Below are 18651 nucleotides of genomic sequence, written 5' to 3' on the forward strand. Positions count from 1 at the left end.
TTAAGACTTATGTGGCTCGGGTTACATATTTTGAAACGTGGAGCATCTGTTTCCAAACTATTTTAATCTATAGCCTCTGCATCAGACTGCTGCCCTCCTGCTGCACTCTGCTCTTTAACAGCTCAAATTAATATGCAAACAGGAAGCTCTTGATCTACCAACCTGCCCCCTGTCTTTGCTTCTTATGTAATCTCTGTGTGTGAATGAATACAAGAAGTCATTTCGTGTCTGCGCATGTTGTTTCTTTTTCTTCTTAATTTTGCCATGAGCTCATTTCTCACATTTGACGCAGGCCTGACGAGCCGAACGTGCACTTGACGTCACTGGACGAAAGAAACTGAAGTTTTTGTTTACGGTTAAAAACTCAAATGTTTTCAGAGTTTAAACCATATGGAGTTTAAGACGCTTCTGTTGTCTGTCAGTGTCGTGTGTTTGGCTGCACTGATTTCATCACAGGACAGTGAGTAAAACCACGGCCAGCAGAGAGAGGGAACGTAAAAAAAAAATCGTTTATTTACGTCAATTTATCATATTTTTCACGTTTTTAGTGAAATATTCGGCTACGTTTTTAAAGGGCCAAGAGTAGGCGAGAGTTAGCTTGCTAGTTTCGAGCATGTAACGGTCATGTTGTAAATTAGCAGGCGTGTTTTGGTAGGCCAGTCGGTATGTCACTTTGACCACACATTACAAGTTATTAACTTCAAAACGGCAGTTTGTGATAATTCCTCCTGGCCAGCTAAAAACTGAAAAGTAATACGTGTAAGTTATTAGCAATGTTTAGGCCAAATTACACACAGAAGTCGTGTTTAAGGCCTTACCTGGTCTGGTACGAACCGTAGCTAACAGTGGCTAATGTTAGCATTAGAGCAGTTTACCTTACAGCAGCATTCATATTGTTTTAGCAAACTGACGTTCAGTTAGATGACAGTATGGCTTGTGCTCGTTTTTCATTACATTTTAGCATGTCACTGACATTTGAATAGTTTTAAAATGATAATAAAATAAGACGTAAACACACCGTATCAAGAGGGCTCCTTGGGTCAAATTTGGACTGGCGGCCATTTATTTCTGTGACATCTCTCAGTGAACATTTTTTTTCATCAGTCTGAAAAACTCAAACAAATTCCTGATGTTTACAATTCATTTGTATCGTTATACTTAAAAAAACCCCAACAACCTTAAAACAACTTGAAGCTCCCATGAAAGTACAGAAAATTGACACAAATAACAGTTTGTGTACGTGTAATGCTAATTTGTTCTATATTGACTTACAGAATAATTGACCAATTGTTTCAGTAGTAATTTAGAGTAATCTTATGTTAATGTGCAACATAGTAGGGTCACACACACGTTGCACACACCACAGCCTCCAACAATGTAAACAATGGGATGTCATTTGTTAAATTGCAAGTAAACTGTCTTTCATTGTGTTTGTAAGGCTGTGGGTATCGGCGCCTGGTTGGGCCCCCAGGGGCATCTCGAATAGTGGGCGGCCGGGAGGCTCCTGAGGGAGCGTGGCCCTGGCAGGTCAGCATCCAGATCCTGTCAAGACACCACTGTGGTGGGACAATCATAAACAGCCTCTGGGTGCTCACTTCCGCACACTGCTTCTTCAAATATCTGTGAGCATAACTTACACGCCTCACTGATGTGTCTGAGCTGCATCCAGTTTCAGTTTAAAATGTAATGTAGACACATTATGGAAAACTTTCATTCAGAACTGAAGTAAAGGTCAAGTGTGTAGGATTTAGGGGCAGAAGTGGAGTATAATATTCATAGTGATGCCTTCACTAACATGTAAGCACCTGACAATAAGGATCCTTGTGTATTTGTTACATTAGAATGGACTTTTTGTATCTACAGAGGAAGTAGGTCGTCTTCACAGATTCCACCATTTTTCTACATTGGGCCAGATAAGAAAATACAACACTGGCTCTGTAAAGGGCATTTTGCCCTTTTCACCCTCCACCCACAGAGGGTGGGGCGAGGGGTGATCTTTTGGTTGCAGTCTGTAATCACACCACTAGATGCCACTAAATCCTGCACACTTGACCTTTAATATGATACAATGCAAAAGTGAGACTTATTAGATCAAATGCCAGTTAGCAGCATGAGAGCATTACACATGAACAAAACACACATATACAGTAGTCATACAATATGCACACTATACCTAAATGTACAATAAAGGATCCTGATTAACAGGAACTAATGAGACCAACCTTCATGTGCTATTTAAAACTAAATGGACGGCTGGAAAGGAAAAGGGTGATAGTAGGTAGACAAGGAACAGAAGCAGTCAGGGTCAGTTTTTCTGTTTTGTGTCCAGACGAATCCACAGGAGCCTTTTCCGTGTGGCAGCAGGACTTCATGTGTTATCTGCTCCAGGAATTCACGCCCAGATCCGGTCCATCAGTGAGGTCAAAATGCACCAGGACTACAATGATAACACGTCTGACAACGATGTGACGCTTGTGCTCCTCAGCTCTCCCTTCAACTTCACTGACTATGTCCAACCTATCTGCACTCCTTTCAATGTGACTCATGAGTTCATCCTCAACTTCAGCCACTGTTTCATCACAGGATGGGGGAGCATGTATTACAAAGGTTGGTCTGAAAACACACTGGGAGACCTTGGCCTCAGTCACTGAAGACAGTAGACATATTTTAAAAACATCTTGAGAAAAGCAGTCTTCGGGTGCCAGATGCCTTTTATTGAGGCTTTATCAATGAAATAATTAATCAATCCTAAAGTAGAAATTAAAATGGATCCTTGTTCTTAAAGAGGCTGCAGGGCACCTGAACCAAATATCATTTATTAATGACTCCGTACTTAAATGCTGCTGTCTCGACTGCTTATTTTAGAGTGAAAAACCTGTGACGCTTTATTAATGACTTGCCAACTTATGAAACAGTTACAAATATTTCTAAGAGTAGTGTCATTAGCGCAATCGGCTGACTCTGTAATGTCAGTCACATGGAAACATCTGTCTGTTAACATTTGCTACCATAAGCTCCTGGTTGTACCAGATGATGTGAGACTCACAGCAAAACCCCTCATTGTGTAGATTTGAACAAAGGTGCATTACATGGCTTATGAATTCACCTGCTCATTTGTAAGAGGCGGAATGTATGAATCCATGATTCAGATGTGACATGTTATTATTCGGATTTTGTTGTGTTTCTAATGAACTGATTCTAATCTGTTAGGTAGCACTTTACTTTCAGTCTCCTTGGTTAATGAATGACAAACTATAATGTAGTTGTAAACAGATGTAAGTGTATTTTAAGTCTTACTTATGTCCTGTCTATGAACTTCAGCTATTTATACTTCAGCCTCACTTATGGGTGCTCACAGACGGGGTTTTAATTGTTTAAGTGCAAGTACATCAATAAACACGCATGTCTGCTCACAACTGTATTACACTGTTTAACATCTATTAAATGTTTAGGTTTTGCCTTTTTTCCAAAATAGGTGTATTATTGCATGTCTTGTTGATCATTCAAAAAGATATTAATGACAATTCATTAATAACTTAGTGTACTGTAGGTGGGCTGATGAACCGATTGCAGGAAGCTGTGGTGGAGCTCATTGACAGGAGAACATGTAACCTGAATAGTTGGTACAACGGCATCATCACTGAGAACATGATCTGTGCAGGACTGGAGAGTGGGGCTGCTGATGCCTGTCAGGTAATGATTGTTAGACACTTCTAACAAAGAGGCCACAGATTTCAGTATAACATGGCTGCTGTGTGTGTGTGTGTCTCAGGGTGACAGCGGGGGCCCACTGCAGTGTTACAGCGAGGACGAGGAGAGGTTTTATCTGGTTGGAGTGACGAGCTTCGGTGACGAGTGTGGGCTTCCTCACAGGCCGGGGGTGTACGCCAGAACCAGCAGGTTTGCAGGGTGGCTGAAGACAAGTCAGGCAGCATCAGCGTCTGCTGCACACAGAGCGACAACAAGGCTGATCTCAGCTCTGCTCAGTGCTGCTCTGATGCTGCTCTGAAACATCCAGACTGTCAGTCAGCAATAAATATCTCTGCTGTACATCCAAATGTTGAATGTTTTTAGACATCTGAGTTAGCGATGACATGTTCCACTAACTCATCATGGTATGTTTTTGATCATTTCTTTTTTAAATTTTAACATAATTTTAACGTGGCTGACCCTTGTTAAAATTACTATTACACTGGCAATCAGTGTCTTACTCTGAGTGATGGTGTCCACAGTTATTGTTATTTCTATGTTGTCTTTATTTTTGTCTGTACATAAGTTAGTATGCAGGTACATTAGTACACAATACAGGATACAAGAGTGCTGATAACATAGACTTTTCTAGAAATGTGCTATTTAATTCATTGTAACAAAAATACATCGTTGAGGTTAAACTGTGGAGAAACATTAGTGGTAGTGAGAGCAAAATAACATTTAGGTTGAAATGTTGTAATTAATCTCTCCGGCTGGCGTTTATCTTCCTTTGGTACAACATTTGCTTTGCCCCCCCCCTTTAATAGACTGTCAGACCCCTCATCTTTTGGGAAAGCTTTTGGGCCAAAATCCATATATTGTCGATTTATTAACATTAACAATAACAGGTGGCATTTCTTAATGTATATGTGTAACTGCTTTGTTAGCAAAGCGTAAAGTAGAGCAAAGTTTGTATTACTTTTCTAAAGTCACTTCGCTGTTGCAGAGCAGACCTTGCTAGCTGCATTACCATTTCACAACAATGTAGCCTGTACACACAGCACAAGTCGAGATTTAAGAGTCTGCTGATAGACTAAAAGTACGTACATCTTAAACGCAGCAGTAATGTTGGCGTAATGGCTAGTTGTGTATGATTTGTAGCAAATAGGATTTATCATGCAAAATTACTAATGCTTAGCAAAGAACCTAAAAGAAACCTTTGACTGCTTTGACTGAGTTCAAGTTAAAATGATGGTTTGCAGGCACTTCTAAATTATCAGGTCGATTTGGTCAAAAGTGATATAAACTGGGCCATGACGACATCATCAAATTTTCTCAGCTGAAGAAGTTAGACTGACACCTGGTGGAAGGAAGATGTCATTGTTCTTTAATGCACAAGCTTCCAGCCATGTTTGAAGAAGAAATAAAAAAAAAAGCACAACAAATTCTGACAAAGGTTTGTTTTTTTTATTTGACATGAAACACATCCAATGACAGTGTGACAGTGTTTTTGTCAAGTAAGACATGTTGTTAGAAGTTATCGCACCATTGACTAGTTCAGAATGTCTTTGCTGCAGCTCGACAATGCATAGTGAACAGACAGTCGTTGAGGTATACATTGTGGGCCCTTGAGATCTTTTGTGTGAAATATCCTAATTTCATTACCTCACGTGTGCATTTACATTTTGTGCTTAGAATAACTTTGGAGGTTTGCAACGTATGCTGTTCCTCCCAACATGACAACTTGAAAAACTGAAATAATAAAATGCCGATGGCTGGATGTGTCGAGTAGCTCTGTCCATGCTGAGTTGTCTGTTGAGCAGGTTTTGATTAGATCTCAGAGCTAATGAAAACTGGTGATGACAAACAATTATGGAACCGAGTGAAATCTTGTGAAACGTTGGAAGGAAAAAGAATGATTTCACACAATAAGGGCATCCAGGAAGAAACCTTCTTTGTTATGACATTGGAGAATAAAAGTCTATCACCTTTCCCTTATTGAATAGCACCAATGTCTATTGAAAAGGCTTGAAGGCCAACATGAAATTATAAAACTTTATTAAAACTTGTCGGAGTGAAACAGTAGCAACAAAGCAATCATCACACAGTAGCTCAGAAGCTTCACTTTGTTATTTTGACTAAGTCTAACTTGCCCCAGATACTGGCTCGCATACATGTCCTCAGTGTCTGTCACTGAATGGGAAGTGGTTTATTGATGTGTTGCACTGTACAGCATGTCAAGCTGCTCCTAAATCAAAATCAGCCATTTGCAAAGTTGTGCAGTTTTAAAGAAAAAGATTACATCAGAAAAATATTGATGAAGCCCCTATAAAATATATCGGATTCCTATTTTGAATGGAAAGAATTAAAATACAGTGGAGACGACATAAACAAAACAAAAACAAAAACATGACATTAAAAAAATGGTTCAGTATTCTGGGATCATTCTCTTACAAAAAGACAAACCTTGTTGCACCAGAAAAGCCAAATATCACCGTTAAACTGGACACACACACACGCACGCACGCACGCACACACACACACGCACCTAAAATGATATTGGGAAAGTGCACACTGTTTCTGCCAAAATAATCTGAAACCTTTCTGCTTTTATGCAATGTGATAAATTAACAATGCAGAAAAATGCTGTCAAGTATGAAAGATCAGTCAAGTTTTTTTTTTTTTTTTTTTTATGGACAAAGCTCATATCCATGTACACACCGACACCAGTAATACAGTATTTGACCTCTAAAATACAGTATACAGACAATATCCTTACCCTCATTTAGTACCTCCATTTTGTTTTTTTAATCAAAAAGGAGGATTCTGACATTTTGTAATCAGAGGTTTGTTACTGATTGTTTTTTCATTCCTAATTAAATGTTTTTTTTCTTCAGTGTTACAGACATTCAGATTGGTTTGGATGGTAATGATGAAATGAGAAAGGCATGACCGCGTCGACCCCCCCTTCCTCAAAAAAATAAAAAAATTAAATTAAATTAAAAAAAAAGGTGATAAGAGTGTGTTTTGTCTGATTCCACATATGGAAAATGGTGATATAATGGGTTTAAATACACTAACAGTACAGCTAGAAATGGGAGAATAAGTGTAAAAAGTACTGAAGTTCCACAGGTTTGGTAAGGCAAAGTTCTGTCCTACTTCTCTTTTTCTCTCTAGTCTTTTTTCTATTCTTTTCTTTTTTTAGAAATTCAACAGTCCATGATTTTAAATGTCACGGTGGCGCCATAAAAAGGCACCGACTTGCCTTTTGATGATCTACACTTATCTAATCGACTGCGGCCGCAATACTTAACATTCTCTCGGCTCTGAAAAGGGAAACTACACACAGACTCACATGAAGCTAAGTGACGCACGTCAGCTAAAGCCAGGAGAACCGGAGCATTTTATCATGCCAAACTCTGCCTGCTATTGACCAATTAATCCAAACTCAAAGTCCACTTACTGCCTTGCTCTGGAGCTTTCAGTTGTATCCCACAGTCCTCATCAGCAGACGCAGTTTGCTCAGTCATCACAGAAATGTAGATGTTCAAGCTTTCCACTATTCATGGCCTCTTATGACTTTGAGAAGACAACTGAGCAAACTCCACCTGCTAAAGCAGCCTTAAGGATATGATCAGAAGCTCTGGAGCGTACAAGTAAGTGGAATTTGAGGTTTTTTTGGTGTTGATGTTTTCGAATGAACTGCCAAACTTCAATCTGCCATCTCCGTCCAATTCACTTTGTGCCATAACATTTGAGTCACAGAAAAAAACCCCACCTGATTTTCTGATAAATAAATCCTTGATGACCTTTAGAAAAGCCAGAAGGACTTTTAACAAGGCTAACCAAAACCCTCAAAGACTTTTATTAAAATCTGGATCATAGAAATATTCTTTCTGCTGCAAAATAAAAAGATTCTTTCTTTAAAATATTTCGTATTTTCATATAATATTTTGCTTGTGTTTTAGGAAAAAAACTTAAAAATAAAAATCGAAGACATGTTATTTCCTGCATGCTGGATTAGACAATACGCTAAAAACTTGAGATAAAGGTTTAAACAAAAATGACCGTGCAGTAGGCAGAGTATTTTTACCTCCAGATGTCTTTCAGGACGACAGAACACCTTCAGAACAGCGGTTAGTGTTGTTAAAAGAAGAGGTGGATGCTTAGGGCTGTGACTCAGATGCAGTGGCAACACAAGAGGCACAAAGTGGCGCCGAGTATCAAACACACACACTGCTGAACCTCCCAATCCATTGCTGTGTGTTTTCTTGGCTTGTTACAGTGTTTTTTTTTTCTTTTTAGCATGTTGACAATGACTGCACTCCAAATTAGCATGCACACCTAAACGCCACGTGTAGCTTCAACTCGTCCTCTGAAAATCAGTCCTTTTAAACGATATTAGTACTTCACAATCACTAGAAATATCTAACTGACCCACTCCAAACTAAATCTGAATCTGTGTTTCTGCCCATTAAAGGTGATCTTTAATGTCCAAGTTTGTATGTTTATGAAGCTAGTCTTTCTGTCCCACACCAACAAATAAATCAAGTGAATTTTGTGACGTGTGAATGGCGACAGGATGCCTGCTGGCAAATACAGAATATGATGTGAAGTGGAAGCCACGCTGCACCTGGTAGGAAGGTAATATTTTCAGGACTGCCCCTGTTGGGCTGCACTTGCTGGTGGCACTTTTTAATACTGATGTGGATCTGCTCTTGTGAAAGCAGCTAACACAGCTGGGTGTCCCCGTGATGCAGGCGACACAGGAAGTGGACTCAAAGGACCTAAGGACTTAAAGTGCAAGAGGGTAAAGCTCCAGCTCCTCTCAGCAGTTCCAGTGCGCCATCATGCCTTCAAGAATCGAGGGGGATAAAAAAATAAAAACAAAAACAAACAAATGAAGATGAACGGTCGAGAATAAAAAACAGAATGGAAGGAGGGGAAGATTTCTTTCTTTGATTATAAGTTTGTAATTAAAAATGTCTTTAAAAATGAACTGGAGCTGTGAGGGAGAAGTGGGATGCACAGAGAGGATGAAGGTCAGATTTCCTCCTGTTTAGAGAAGGATCTACTTTTTAATGAGGAGGACAAATAACCTTCCCCTCAGTATAAAATCTAAGTGAACCTGGACTGCAGCAATTGCGCAAGTGGAAGCTAAGAAGGAACACAGTTTCTGAGAGGGAAGTGTGTTCTCATTACAGTACTCGTACTGTACGCATTCCCACATTGGTTTGGTGATTATGTGTCTGAGGCTTAAAATTGGGGTTGCTACTGAACGCACCCCAAGTTCTTCTCCCTCATCTCAGAGCCTGGCTCAGTTTTCTGCATTTTCATCAGTTGGTGAAGGGCAATCACATGTTGTAGGCCACATAGATGGGGTCCAGTTGGTCTGCCAGGAAGGAGTCTCGCAGGTGCATCCTCTGCTTCTCTCCCCTGGAGTTAATGGGAATCACCCCAGGGTCCACGATGACCACCACCCCGACGATAAGGTGGTGCTCCTCCAGGACCACGTTGGTGACGAGGGGCACCAGGTCCAAAGCCTCCTGCTCGGAACCGCTCAGCTCCGCCACCACCACCAGCAGGTTGGTCCACGTAAACACGGCACTGAGGAGCGGACACAGTTCAGTCTCATGTTTCCGGTTACCACATGAAGTGCAGAAAAAACATGAAAACAACCAGCACAAACTGAAGACGCTCACCTTTCTGCAATGCTGCGGTGGGCTCGGGACACAGACGTCTCGATGTCAATGGGGTGATAGCGTAACCCCCTCAACTCCAACGTTTCATCGAGGGAGCCCACCACAAACAAGGCATCATGACGATCTGTGGCAGAAAAGAACACAAGTATTTGATCATTTATATGTATGGACTTTGTCAATAGATATTTCAGAAATAGATGTTTTACTTAATCATTAAGCACACATCATATACATGATAGCGTACGGTGCTGATTTTTCAGCCCAGCACTCAATAAAAGAAAAGGTCAAGAACAAATCACTTCTCCCCGTCCAAATTACAACATCATGTCCTCTCATTATAGTCCTCTCACCTCCGCTTGCATCCAGTAGCTCAGTCCTCTTGATGAAGCCGAGGTAGCCCGTCCTAGCCCACAGAGTCTGGGGCTCCCCAAAGCTGAGTCTGGTGTTGAAATGATCTGCCTGCAGGCTCTCCTCCCCATAGATGGTGTAGTAGCCACTGGCACTGTGAGCACTGCTTACCCAGATCTGAACAAAGACAAAACAAAAAAGTGAGTGAAGACTGGAGTTGTTCTTATTTTCTTCCTCTGAACGAACATAACAGGAACATAAAAAGTTCTCACAGTAAATTCCAAAACAAAAAAAATAAGTCATCAGCTCATGTGGCCCTTTTGCTTTTTGCATCTGTGGCTGTGAAACCACTCAACACTCACCTCCCCAAGATGTGAATCTCCCAGCGGGCCTCTGGTTTCTGGGTTGACTATGATGACCCTAACTCCCGGAAGGATCTTAAAGGAGGACATACAAAGAGCCTTTAGCTTTAGGTATAAAACAACCACTTCTATTACCTCTCTGCTTTTGTGGCCAGCGTGAGCATCACACTGAAAAGTCTTTTTAGTCAGCAATCAATACTTACAGTGCCTGACTCCATGAGTGGAAGACTCTGCGGCGCTCCTCGTTCCACCAGCCTCACCCTGAGGGAAATGGACAAAAGATGGCCCGTAAATCATTCTGTTCGCTCTGAATGGATCATGTGACAACTGCAGTTGTCTTTGTTCTGGTTACAAGGCTTTCCAGTCTTACCTGTCGTGGCGCAGAGACTTCATGTCAACATAGACAGTGGAGGGGTCTGGTCCAGCGGTCCCCTGAGGACACAGAGTGGAAAATAAACTATTGTAAATGTGACAAATACAACTGAACACAGACAACAATGGCCGACTCACAAATATGCATGTGGTAAGGAAAGATTTTACAAATTAAATTTCAGTGACTGAAATAGTTAAAAATCCAACATGAACCCAACCTGCAGGCAGATGGCCAGGTTGACCCTGGAGCCGAAGGCGGTGCTGACGGCGCGCGGAGACAAGCCGAGGTCTTTGAAGAGTTTGGAGAAGGACTGCGTGAGAGCGAGGCGAGGACGCTCCTCTGCGACGACCACACAGCTCCGGACACACGACAGATTCAGACCACGCGCCTGGAGATACGCACGACTAAAGGTTATTCACACTTTTAACAGTTAAGCGTGGATCAACATGAACTCGGTATTAGTGGACATTTTTATCCAAAGTGCTTTGAAGTACCAGCAGAATAGGCAGAGGTACTGCGCTACACTAAACTAAAAGAACAAGATTTATGACTTTAAAATAGATCAAATCCATGAATGGCCCTGAAGTTACTGTTCTACTTAACATTCCACTGTAGTCTCCTCTCTCTTTCGCCTCGTTTCCTGTCATATCTCTACATAATCTCTAACAAAAGCATCAAACATCCAGTGTGTAGGGTTTACATGATAGACTGCAAACAACTAAGCAACTGAACAGCCCCCCCACCCCAATCTCATCCTCCCCCAGTCTCATCCTCGCCCATTGGCAGCCACTGAAGACATGAAACACAAAACACACAAAAGGCCCTCTCTAGAGCCAATGTTTGTTTTGTCCTCTCTGGGCTACCTTAGAAACATGACGATGCAACATGGTGGACTCTGTAGAAGAGGCTCATTCTATACACTATGCACAAATGAAAACATAATCAAAAATATGACCCCAAATCCTATACACTTTAAGTACCTAAAAAATAAAAGACACATTTTATTAAGTAATTACATTGGTAATAAGGTAAGGTGTTTCTTAGTTGTCTTACTTTGCACCGAATTTATCACTGTGTTGTTATTATCAGAGTAAAGATAGAGCAGTCATTTCAAAGGGGGAACCACGTGTGGCAGAATTATCTTTGGTGCGTCCGAGTGTCATTCTGACCTTCAGCATCTCCGTCTGGGTGCCCAGGCCTTTGGTGCAGAGCTCCATGACCGAGTAGGAGCAGAAGGTGTCTCTGATCTTGTACTGACTGAGCGTGCTCAGCCACAGAGGCAGAGAGCTCTCCAGTTCCAGAGGGGGGATAAGGATGGACTGGTGACCTGAGTAAACACTGAATGAAAAAACACACTCGTTACAGGAACAACACCACATCTGCAGGAACAGCATGTTGTGTGAAATATGATATTCTATGTGTGTGTGTGTGTGTGTGTGTGTGTGTGTTACCTGGAGAGGCACCACAGGACAAATCCCAGGCCACAGTATGGGTCCAGGCAGATGGCTATTTGGCGTGAGGAGTACAGCTCACACTGCAGTTTAATGGAGCGGCACAAAGTACTGACTGCAGCATGAGACATCTGACAAGAAAGAGACATAAACTCTTAAAAAATGCATCATGCTGTCCTCAAATGTACACAATCAAACATTTTTTGCCACCTTCAGTTCAACAATGTACATTTATTTCTTTCTCTGTGGTCCAAAAGCATGATTTGTTTTGAGTAATTCCTGTAAAGATGAAGATTCAAACATGTTTAATGTAAGAATGTTCAATTACCTCTTTACAAATGATGAAAATCACATCTCCTCCTTATCCTTCATTGAAAAATCAAAATCTATATACAACATGCAAATGTTTTTCAATTCAAAAGCTTAAATGCTCCTACATTCACTGCTTGAACTAACATTTAATGTGAGCACAGAGGATCTTTTCACCATTAACAGAGTGATATGTAAACAGTCTTCTGATGTGAAATTTTTTATATGTCTCTGGCAAGAGGTGTTTTAATTTTTAATGAATCAAACGGATTACTTCATGTAAGACATATTATGCATGATTTGTGAGAGTAATTTACCTTGACTCCAGTCAACATGCCTGTGGTGGACACACTGAAGTCCAGATAGGCCAGCATCTCAGCTGTAGGGGGCTTATAAATGTGTGGGGGCCGCTTTCTGGGGAGATCATCTGGGAGAAGAGGGGAGAGGATTTGGGTTATTTTCTTACTGGAAAAAAAGAAAATTTCGAATCTTTGCGTAGCTACAGAGTAGGTTTAGCTGCCCATTAGGTTTCCCCAAGGGACTTCAATGTTAGGCAAAGAGCAAACAGGACATCACGTGGCCAGAATGGGAACACGTTTTTTAGCCTCAAGTTTTTGAGCATCCCCAGAGACGTGCCACACAACTGTGGTAATGGCTCACAGAGTCCAGCACCTGTATCGATGATGGTGGGCCACGTCTTGACGTTGACAGTGGCAGCAGCCTCCCTGGACCTGAGGATCCTCATGAGAGGCTGAGTGGTGAGGATGCAGGCTGCTTTGCTCACCTGTAACACCCAACAGACATAGAAAACACTCCATTTAAATATGTTAATTTAAAAAAAAAAAAAAAAAAAAAAAGCATTCAATTCATGTTCATGGGAAATCAGTTATTATACTACTTTACTGAATCTTGAAGAGATTTAGTTATTTGCTTTAGGGCACTTCAATGACAGATTGTCCAAGTGGTGCATAAAAAGAATAAAAAGTGTTTTGATTTTCATAGCGCAGTCCGAGTGGTGTGCACTCACGTCGATGATCATGCGGACGGTGGGGAGAGTAGCAGCCAGGTTCTGTGGGTGAGGCGGCCTCACTGTCACAGGGATGACACCTGCATAGAGGCAGCCGTAGAAGGCAGCAATCAGGTCAACACCTGCAGAAATAAGAGACACGCAGGAACTCCTGAGCTAAAATACGGGCACGTAAAAATGTATTGTTTATTTCAACATTTATCAAAAGGAAAAACAAGAGAGATGGCTGCCGAAAATGATGCAGAGCTTATGCTAGTGTGTGTGTGCTTACCTGGGGGATAAAGCAGCACCACATTGTCTCCTGTGTTGAGGCCTCCTCTCTCCATTAAAGTAGCTGTGATTTTCTCTGCTCTCTTGTGCAGCTGAGCACACGTCGCTGTGCACACTGCCACGCCCTACAGCAAAAAGAGAGGAAACACAGCTCAACACACACAAAGTAAAATTCATAGATCACAACTATTAGCATAAACAAAAAGAGAAGGAAGACGATTATGTGTTATTTGTGTCAGTATGTTGTGTCAGTATCTGAGACATTAGCTCTTAATATTCACAGATTCAGAATGGATTATTGAGTGTGTGTGCGTGTGTGTGTATAACCTACCTTGGCGTTGAGCAGCACATACAGGACATGGTCTGGGTCTGTTTGAGCTCTCCATTGCAGAGCTTCAGACAGGAACTGGTGCTGGTGAAGACAGTGTGTCATCACGTAAACATTAATGGTGGACTGAGTCAATGCATGTAGAGCACAATTTAAAAACACACACAAAGCTGTATCAGTGGCAAATAATAATCCATTGAAAAATGATTAACAGATAAAAACACATAAAAGCTTGACCAAAAACAGTCAAATATACATTTGCAATTCATATAATCAACCAAACAACAGCCAAAACTAAACACACATGTGTTAATTTTCAAACAGACATTGTGGAATAAAGACCAGAAAACATTTTAAAGAGCATTAAATATATTCTGTGGCGCTTTTGACCTCTCACAGGGAGATGCACAAGCACACAACAGGAGTGTAGAAGTGTCCAGAGAATTTTTTTTTTTTTTACCAAGGGCTGGGTCACGCTGGGACCATCTGCACCCGGTAGGAGGCAAACTGAAGTCATTTTCAAATACTAACAAGCTAAGGACCTTTCCTTTGAGGAACTGGCCAGTGCACAGGATCAAAAAAAGAAAAGACAGGAAAAGCAACAACATCCTTTAAAGGCAGGAGGCCAAGTGAACATTAGGCAACAAACAAAGTAACAGGAAAATAAAGCTAACGCTGGGATATTCTCTGGACAAATAAACATAACAATACACAGCAGTGTCGTATTGCTGGCCAGAGTCACTGTGCCAGTCTCTCTCTCTCTCTCTGTGTCAGACAGCAGGTCGTGCTCTGGTCAGCAACGAATCAAGAGTCACATCATGCAGGCCGGCTGCCCTGACCACTCATCAAGCCATGCTACACGGTGGGGCATCACAGTGAACACAGCGAGCAGAGGTGCACACAAAAATGTTCCTGCTTAATACTTTTACTTTGGGGTTTATTATAAGATAATGAGCACAATGTGTCACAGTGAATGTTTACATAGTTCGCAGTATAATCATTTACTCAAAGTCTGCATTGCCTTCTTGACACAAAAAAGACAAGAAACTAGAGTAAATCACTTAATCTAACTTAATCTAACTCTGGCTGAGCAAAGCTAGTAAGCTTCCGACTCTCATCTTAAAAGGTGATGGCAGAGAGAGTCTGTAAGAGGACACTGTTAAATGGAGAACCTCATTCAACTTCACTTTGAATGTATGTATATTAGTTTAACTGCGTGGACCCCTGCTGGCCAAGGAGCCAGCCTGGACAGTCGTCTCTGTGTGTCGGGCCAAAGCTGGTGGCCATCAGGGTATCACGGCTGCAAAAGCACATCTGACTGACAGAAGCAGCAGAAAGCAGAGACGGGTGGGGGCCTGGGTGGAGCCTTACCATCATGGTGGGCCACATACAGAGCTTAAGCCCAACCCAAGCAAAGGCAGAACAACAACAAGAGGTTTAGAATAAGACACCAGTAGCTATTTTCCAGAACATTTCCAGTTTTTACAATAGTTTAATTTGAACAGATTTGTGCTTCGTATAAAGAAAGGTTGAATCTAAAGATTACTTTTATAATCAGTTTGGGATACAATAAAAATTAAAGATGTTCAGTTTACAGTAAGTTTAAGACAACAGCTTTGAGAAGCTGGAAACAACACATATTTGGCAGGTTTGGTGGATAAATCGACAATCAATTATCAAAACAGTTGCAGATTATTAATAGACCAATCAGTGCAGCTCTAATGTACTGTGTCATATAAAGTGACTAAAAAAAAGCAAAAGTTTAGTAGTATAATTCTGTCTCACCATCATACATTCGGATTGCTTTATATAACAACTAACACGATAATTAAATAAATAACAATAATAATAAGTGTTGAATAAGTTACTCAAAAATGTGGTGCATTATTACGATTCTGGTTATCATTCTAGTGTTAGTGTGTGGTTCAGGGTCTGTGTGGAAACGAGTACCTTTCGGATCAGATCCTGGTCCTCTACCACACCCAGCTCTCTGCCTATAGCCTGGGCGATCCGTTTCCCTGCCACCAAGTTGCCAACCAGCATAGAAGCAGGGCCGACATCCACTGAACAGATCAAACACGAATCAGAAGGAGGACAACAACAGCACAAATCACATGATAATATTTAATATCTCCAATATTCCCATTCCCTCTGCTGTAATGTCATGTAGTGAGCATATGGTCTGAGGTGGCCTACCCGGCTGTTTCTGTCGTGGCTTAGGCAGATTGGTTACACAGGTGTGCGGGCACATGAGGATATTACAAGGGTGTAGGTTTCCCTCCAGAAAGTTCTGCTTGGTTTCACAGATGTGTATGCCCCCAAGAGGCGTCTTTGGGAGGGTGTTGGCTGGGACAAGTGCGAGGCAGTACAAGCCCACCTGATGGATACTGTCAATGGCCTGAGCAGAAAATAGTGATATTGTTTAATAAATACAAAATGAAGAAAGTATACCATAAAAAATGTGAGAAATGAGAAAAAGTTTATGGGTGTTGCTGTGTGTTGGAAACTTGTCCATCATGATTTGAAAGGAACATAACTCAGACAGAACTAAAGGGAGAATCAGTTGCATAAGAAGTCACCCTGATTACCATAATTAAAAGGAAAAATACTGACTTAATATTGTCTCTAGGTGACACTGTACACAGATGTAATTCACCTGCAGTACTCGACTCATCCACTGGAAGCTGTCCTCCTCGCTGGCGTCAGGTCTCTGCTCTGCCACAATCACTATCCTCTCATCATAAAACACCGTCACTGAGAACACAGCAATCCTGCATGCATGGCAACAGAGAAATGACATTGTTCAGTTTCAGAGGGATATGCAGGAGCTATTTCTTTTATTTAACAATAAAATATCATCACTGCTCATATGGGCACATGCATTGCTAAAGTGGTAACTGGTGTCGCGGGCTCATAAATGCACAATGTTATAAGCTGCCTGTGTCTCACCTCCCCCTGTAAACTGTTTTGACAGGCTCCACTGCCAGCGCGGTGGCCACCAGGTCGTCAGCGTTGTGGCGGCGCCCGCTCACCATCAGCAGCCCCTCAATCTTCCCAACAACAAACACCAGGCTGCCCTGTGGGGTAGACAGTTTGACTCAACAAGGAATACAGTAGCTTTACCACCTTTGTTTACTCAGTGAAATTTCAGAAAGCTGATTCTATATTTGCATGTGTATCTGCCTTACTGGTCCAACAAAGCCAAGCAGACCAGTCCGAGTGAAGGGAATTTCTCCTATGGGTGCTCCAGCTTGGTTGACAGGGATCACCTGGTGAGAAATACACAAATACACAGAATGCAGTTGGTGGTATATAGCAGTCACAAGCTTAGTTTAGGAGTGAACTGTTGCCCAAAGGAAAAAAAAAAAAAAAAAGCATTGGCCAAAAACACAATTAGTAAATGAGGGTGTAACTGCAAGGCAACAATTTCATGATGACTGTGGCTCCATCTAGTGGCTCGTTTATAATTGTGCTTCATTCCTATCCATCCATTTTCTAAAGAGGCCTCTCCTGTGAAGGGTTGCAGGGGACTGGAACTTACCCCAGCACACACTCAGCAAAAGGAAGGGAACATGCTGGACAGTTCAGTCCATTCTCAAGTGTGATTTCTACTCCAGTGTATCAAGAACAGATGTGGAATGAGTGCTAGAACTCTTAAGCACTGGTTCTAAACTTTGACAAACCTCGAACGTGTTCTTGGTGACACCAGGCAGGCCGTAGTACATGGTGCCTCCAGCCCGAGAGTTGATCACAATCTCTCCTATTTCATCTGTCTTGCACAGCTGTGGAGGCCCATCTGGTTTCACGATGCACATCAGAGCTAAAACACACAAACAGGTCACGATGTTATGTACAGTGAATGTGGCACTTCTGCAGTACAAATTAAAGTCAGCTGTGGTGGCTAACCTCCGGGCATGATATGGCCCACATCCTGAACAGTGAGAGCGGAGTTCTTGTCCTCTGTGTTCACCCTGATCACTCCGTGGCTCAGCCCGCCCATGGACAGGATGGCTCTGGCTGGTAGTGGAGCTCCTCGTGCACCAGGCCTGCAGAGAGAGGGAGAGAACAAAAATTTCTTAACAGTGAACACGTGAGTCAGAGTTGATGAGAGGAGTTTGGAGTTTACCTAGAGGAACTCGCGGCTGAGTATTTAGCAGTTTCCAACAACATAAATGATGAAACAGTTGCAACAACTCACCTCCCACAAAGTTTTAGAGCAAGACTTGTATTTCTAGTTAAACAAAAACAATTTTAGACTTCAACACAAAGCCCTATCTCTGTATGGATCCTTTCAGCAATGCTGTTAAGAGTAACTGTCTCTGTGAGTAGCAAAAAATGCGCTTTAAGTGGACGTAACTTTGATGGTCATTGCAGCTGTTTTGCAGCTGCTGGCTGAAGCAATCCAGTGGACCGATTCCAAAACTTTTTAAGTATAATTACTTAACATGCCAAAATATGGGAACATATTGTCCAGATTTTAAAATACTGGAATTTCCTTTTAGGTAGCAAAAATACATAAGCCTATACATAATTTAACCTGAACTAAGAAAAGAAATATGTTTACAAGAGAGGTGACATTCTGAGTGAATAGGTTATGCTAGTTTGTGTCAGAACCACGTGTCTCTGTTCTGCTTAGTTCCCTTTTATTTCCTCCATATGGCAAGTCAGATAAAACACACTAAAATTAATGTAAAGAGACCTAATAGTGAGCATGTGCAAGGCAACTCTTATTGTTTGCAGGCCAAACTGCACACATCATGAGTATCAGAGTGTTTCTTCCCAAAAATATAT

The 18651-nt window shown here is 41.6% G+C and overlaps 2 protein-coding genes across 3 annotated transcripts in view; one reads left to right on the forward strand and one right to left on the reverse strand.

Annotated features, from left to right (window-relative positions):
* The first annotated feature begins 240 nt into the window (after window positions 1-240).
* Window positions 241-4050, forward strand: LOC124063551 (transmembrane protease serine 11D). The gene is made up of 5 exons (XM_046397323.1): window positions 241-460; window positions 1439-1622; window positions 2330-2607; window positions 3551-3693; window positions 3773-4050. Exons 1-5 carry the CDS (start codon window positions 391-393, stop codon window positions 4007-4009), a joined length of 912 nt encoding a protein of 303 aa, XP_046253279.1. The 5' UTR covers window positions 241-390; the 3' UTR covers window positions 4010-4050.
* A 1085-nt stretch (window positions 4051-5135) lies between these two features.
* Window positions 5136-18651, reverse strand: part of dip2ba (disco-interacting protein 2 homolog Ba) — a 41205-nt gene continuing 27689 nt past the window's right edge. For both annotated transcript variants that reach the window (XM_046397321.1, XM_046397320.1), the window contains 21 exons: window positions 17767-17906; window positions 17544-17680; window positions 17049-17129; window positions 16810-16937; window positions 16517-16631; window positions 16057-16258; window positions 15811-15923; window positions 13864-13944; window positions 13534-13657; window positions 13263-13384; window positions 12908-13019; window positions 12553-12662; window positions 11927-12057; window positions 11645-11813; window positions 10693-10863; window positions 10473-10534; window positions 10306-10363; window positions 10103-10177; window positions 9743-9917; window positions 9393-9516; window positions 5136-9297 (listed from right to left, as the gene is read on the reverse strand). In XM_046397321.1, the coding sequence (XP_046253277.1) occupies window positions 9045-9297; window positions 9393-9516; window positions 9743-9917; window positions 10103-10177; window positions 10306-10363; window positions 10473-10534; window positions 10693-10863; window positions 11645-11813; window positions 11927-12057; window positions 12553-12662; window positions 12908-13019; window positions 13263-13384; window positions 13534-13657; window positions 13864-13944; window positions 15811-15923; window positions 16057-16258; window positions 16517-16631; window positions 16810-16937; window positions 17049-17129; window positions 17544-17680; window positions 17767-17906 (2683 nt within the window). In that variant the 3' untranslated portion in view covers window positions 5136-9044. The remainder of the gene's footprint in view (window positions 9298-9392; window positions 9517-9742; window positions 9918-10102; window positions 10178-10305; window positions 10364-10472; window positions 10535-10692; window positions 10864-11644; window positions 11814-11926; window positions 12058-12552; window positions 12663-12907; window positions 13020-13262; window positions 13385-13533; window positions 13658-13863; window positions 13945-15810; window positions 15924-16056; window positions 16259-16516; window positions 16632-16809; window positions 16938-17048; window positions 17130-17543; window positions 17681-17766; window positions 17907-18651) is intronic.

This window comes from Scatophagus argus, chromosome 8 (assembly GCF_020382885.2).
Source record: "Scatophagus argus isolate fScaArg1 chromosome 8, fScaArg1.pri, whole genome shotgun sequence".
Lineage (NCBI taxonomy): Eukaryota > Metazoa > Chordata > Actinopteri > Scatophagidae > Scatophagus > Scatophagus argus.

Excerpts from the sequence above, each read along its gene's own strand:
- LOC124063551 (XM_046397323.1), top strand. The coding sequence starts at position 391 with ATGGAGTTTAAGACGCTTCTGTTGTCTGTCAGTGTCGTGTGTTTGGCT. Across the intron at positions 461-1,438 it reads ACTGATTTCATCACAGGACA|GCTGTGGGTATCGGCGCCTG; the intron begins GTGAGTAAAACC and ends TGTGTTTGTAAG. Across the intron at positions 3,694-3,772 it reads GGGCTGCTGATGCCTGTCAG|GGTGACAGCGGGGGCCCACT; the intron begins GTAATGATTGTT and ends TGTGTGTCTCAG.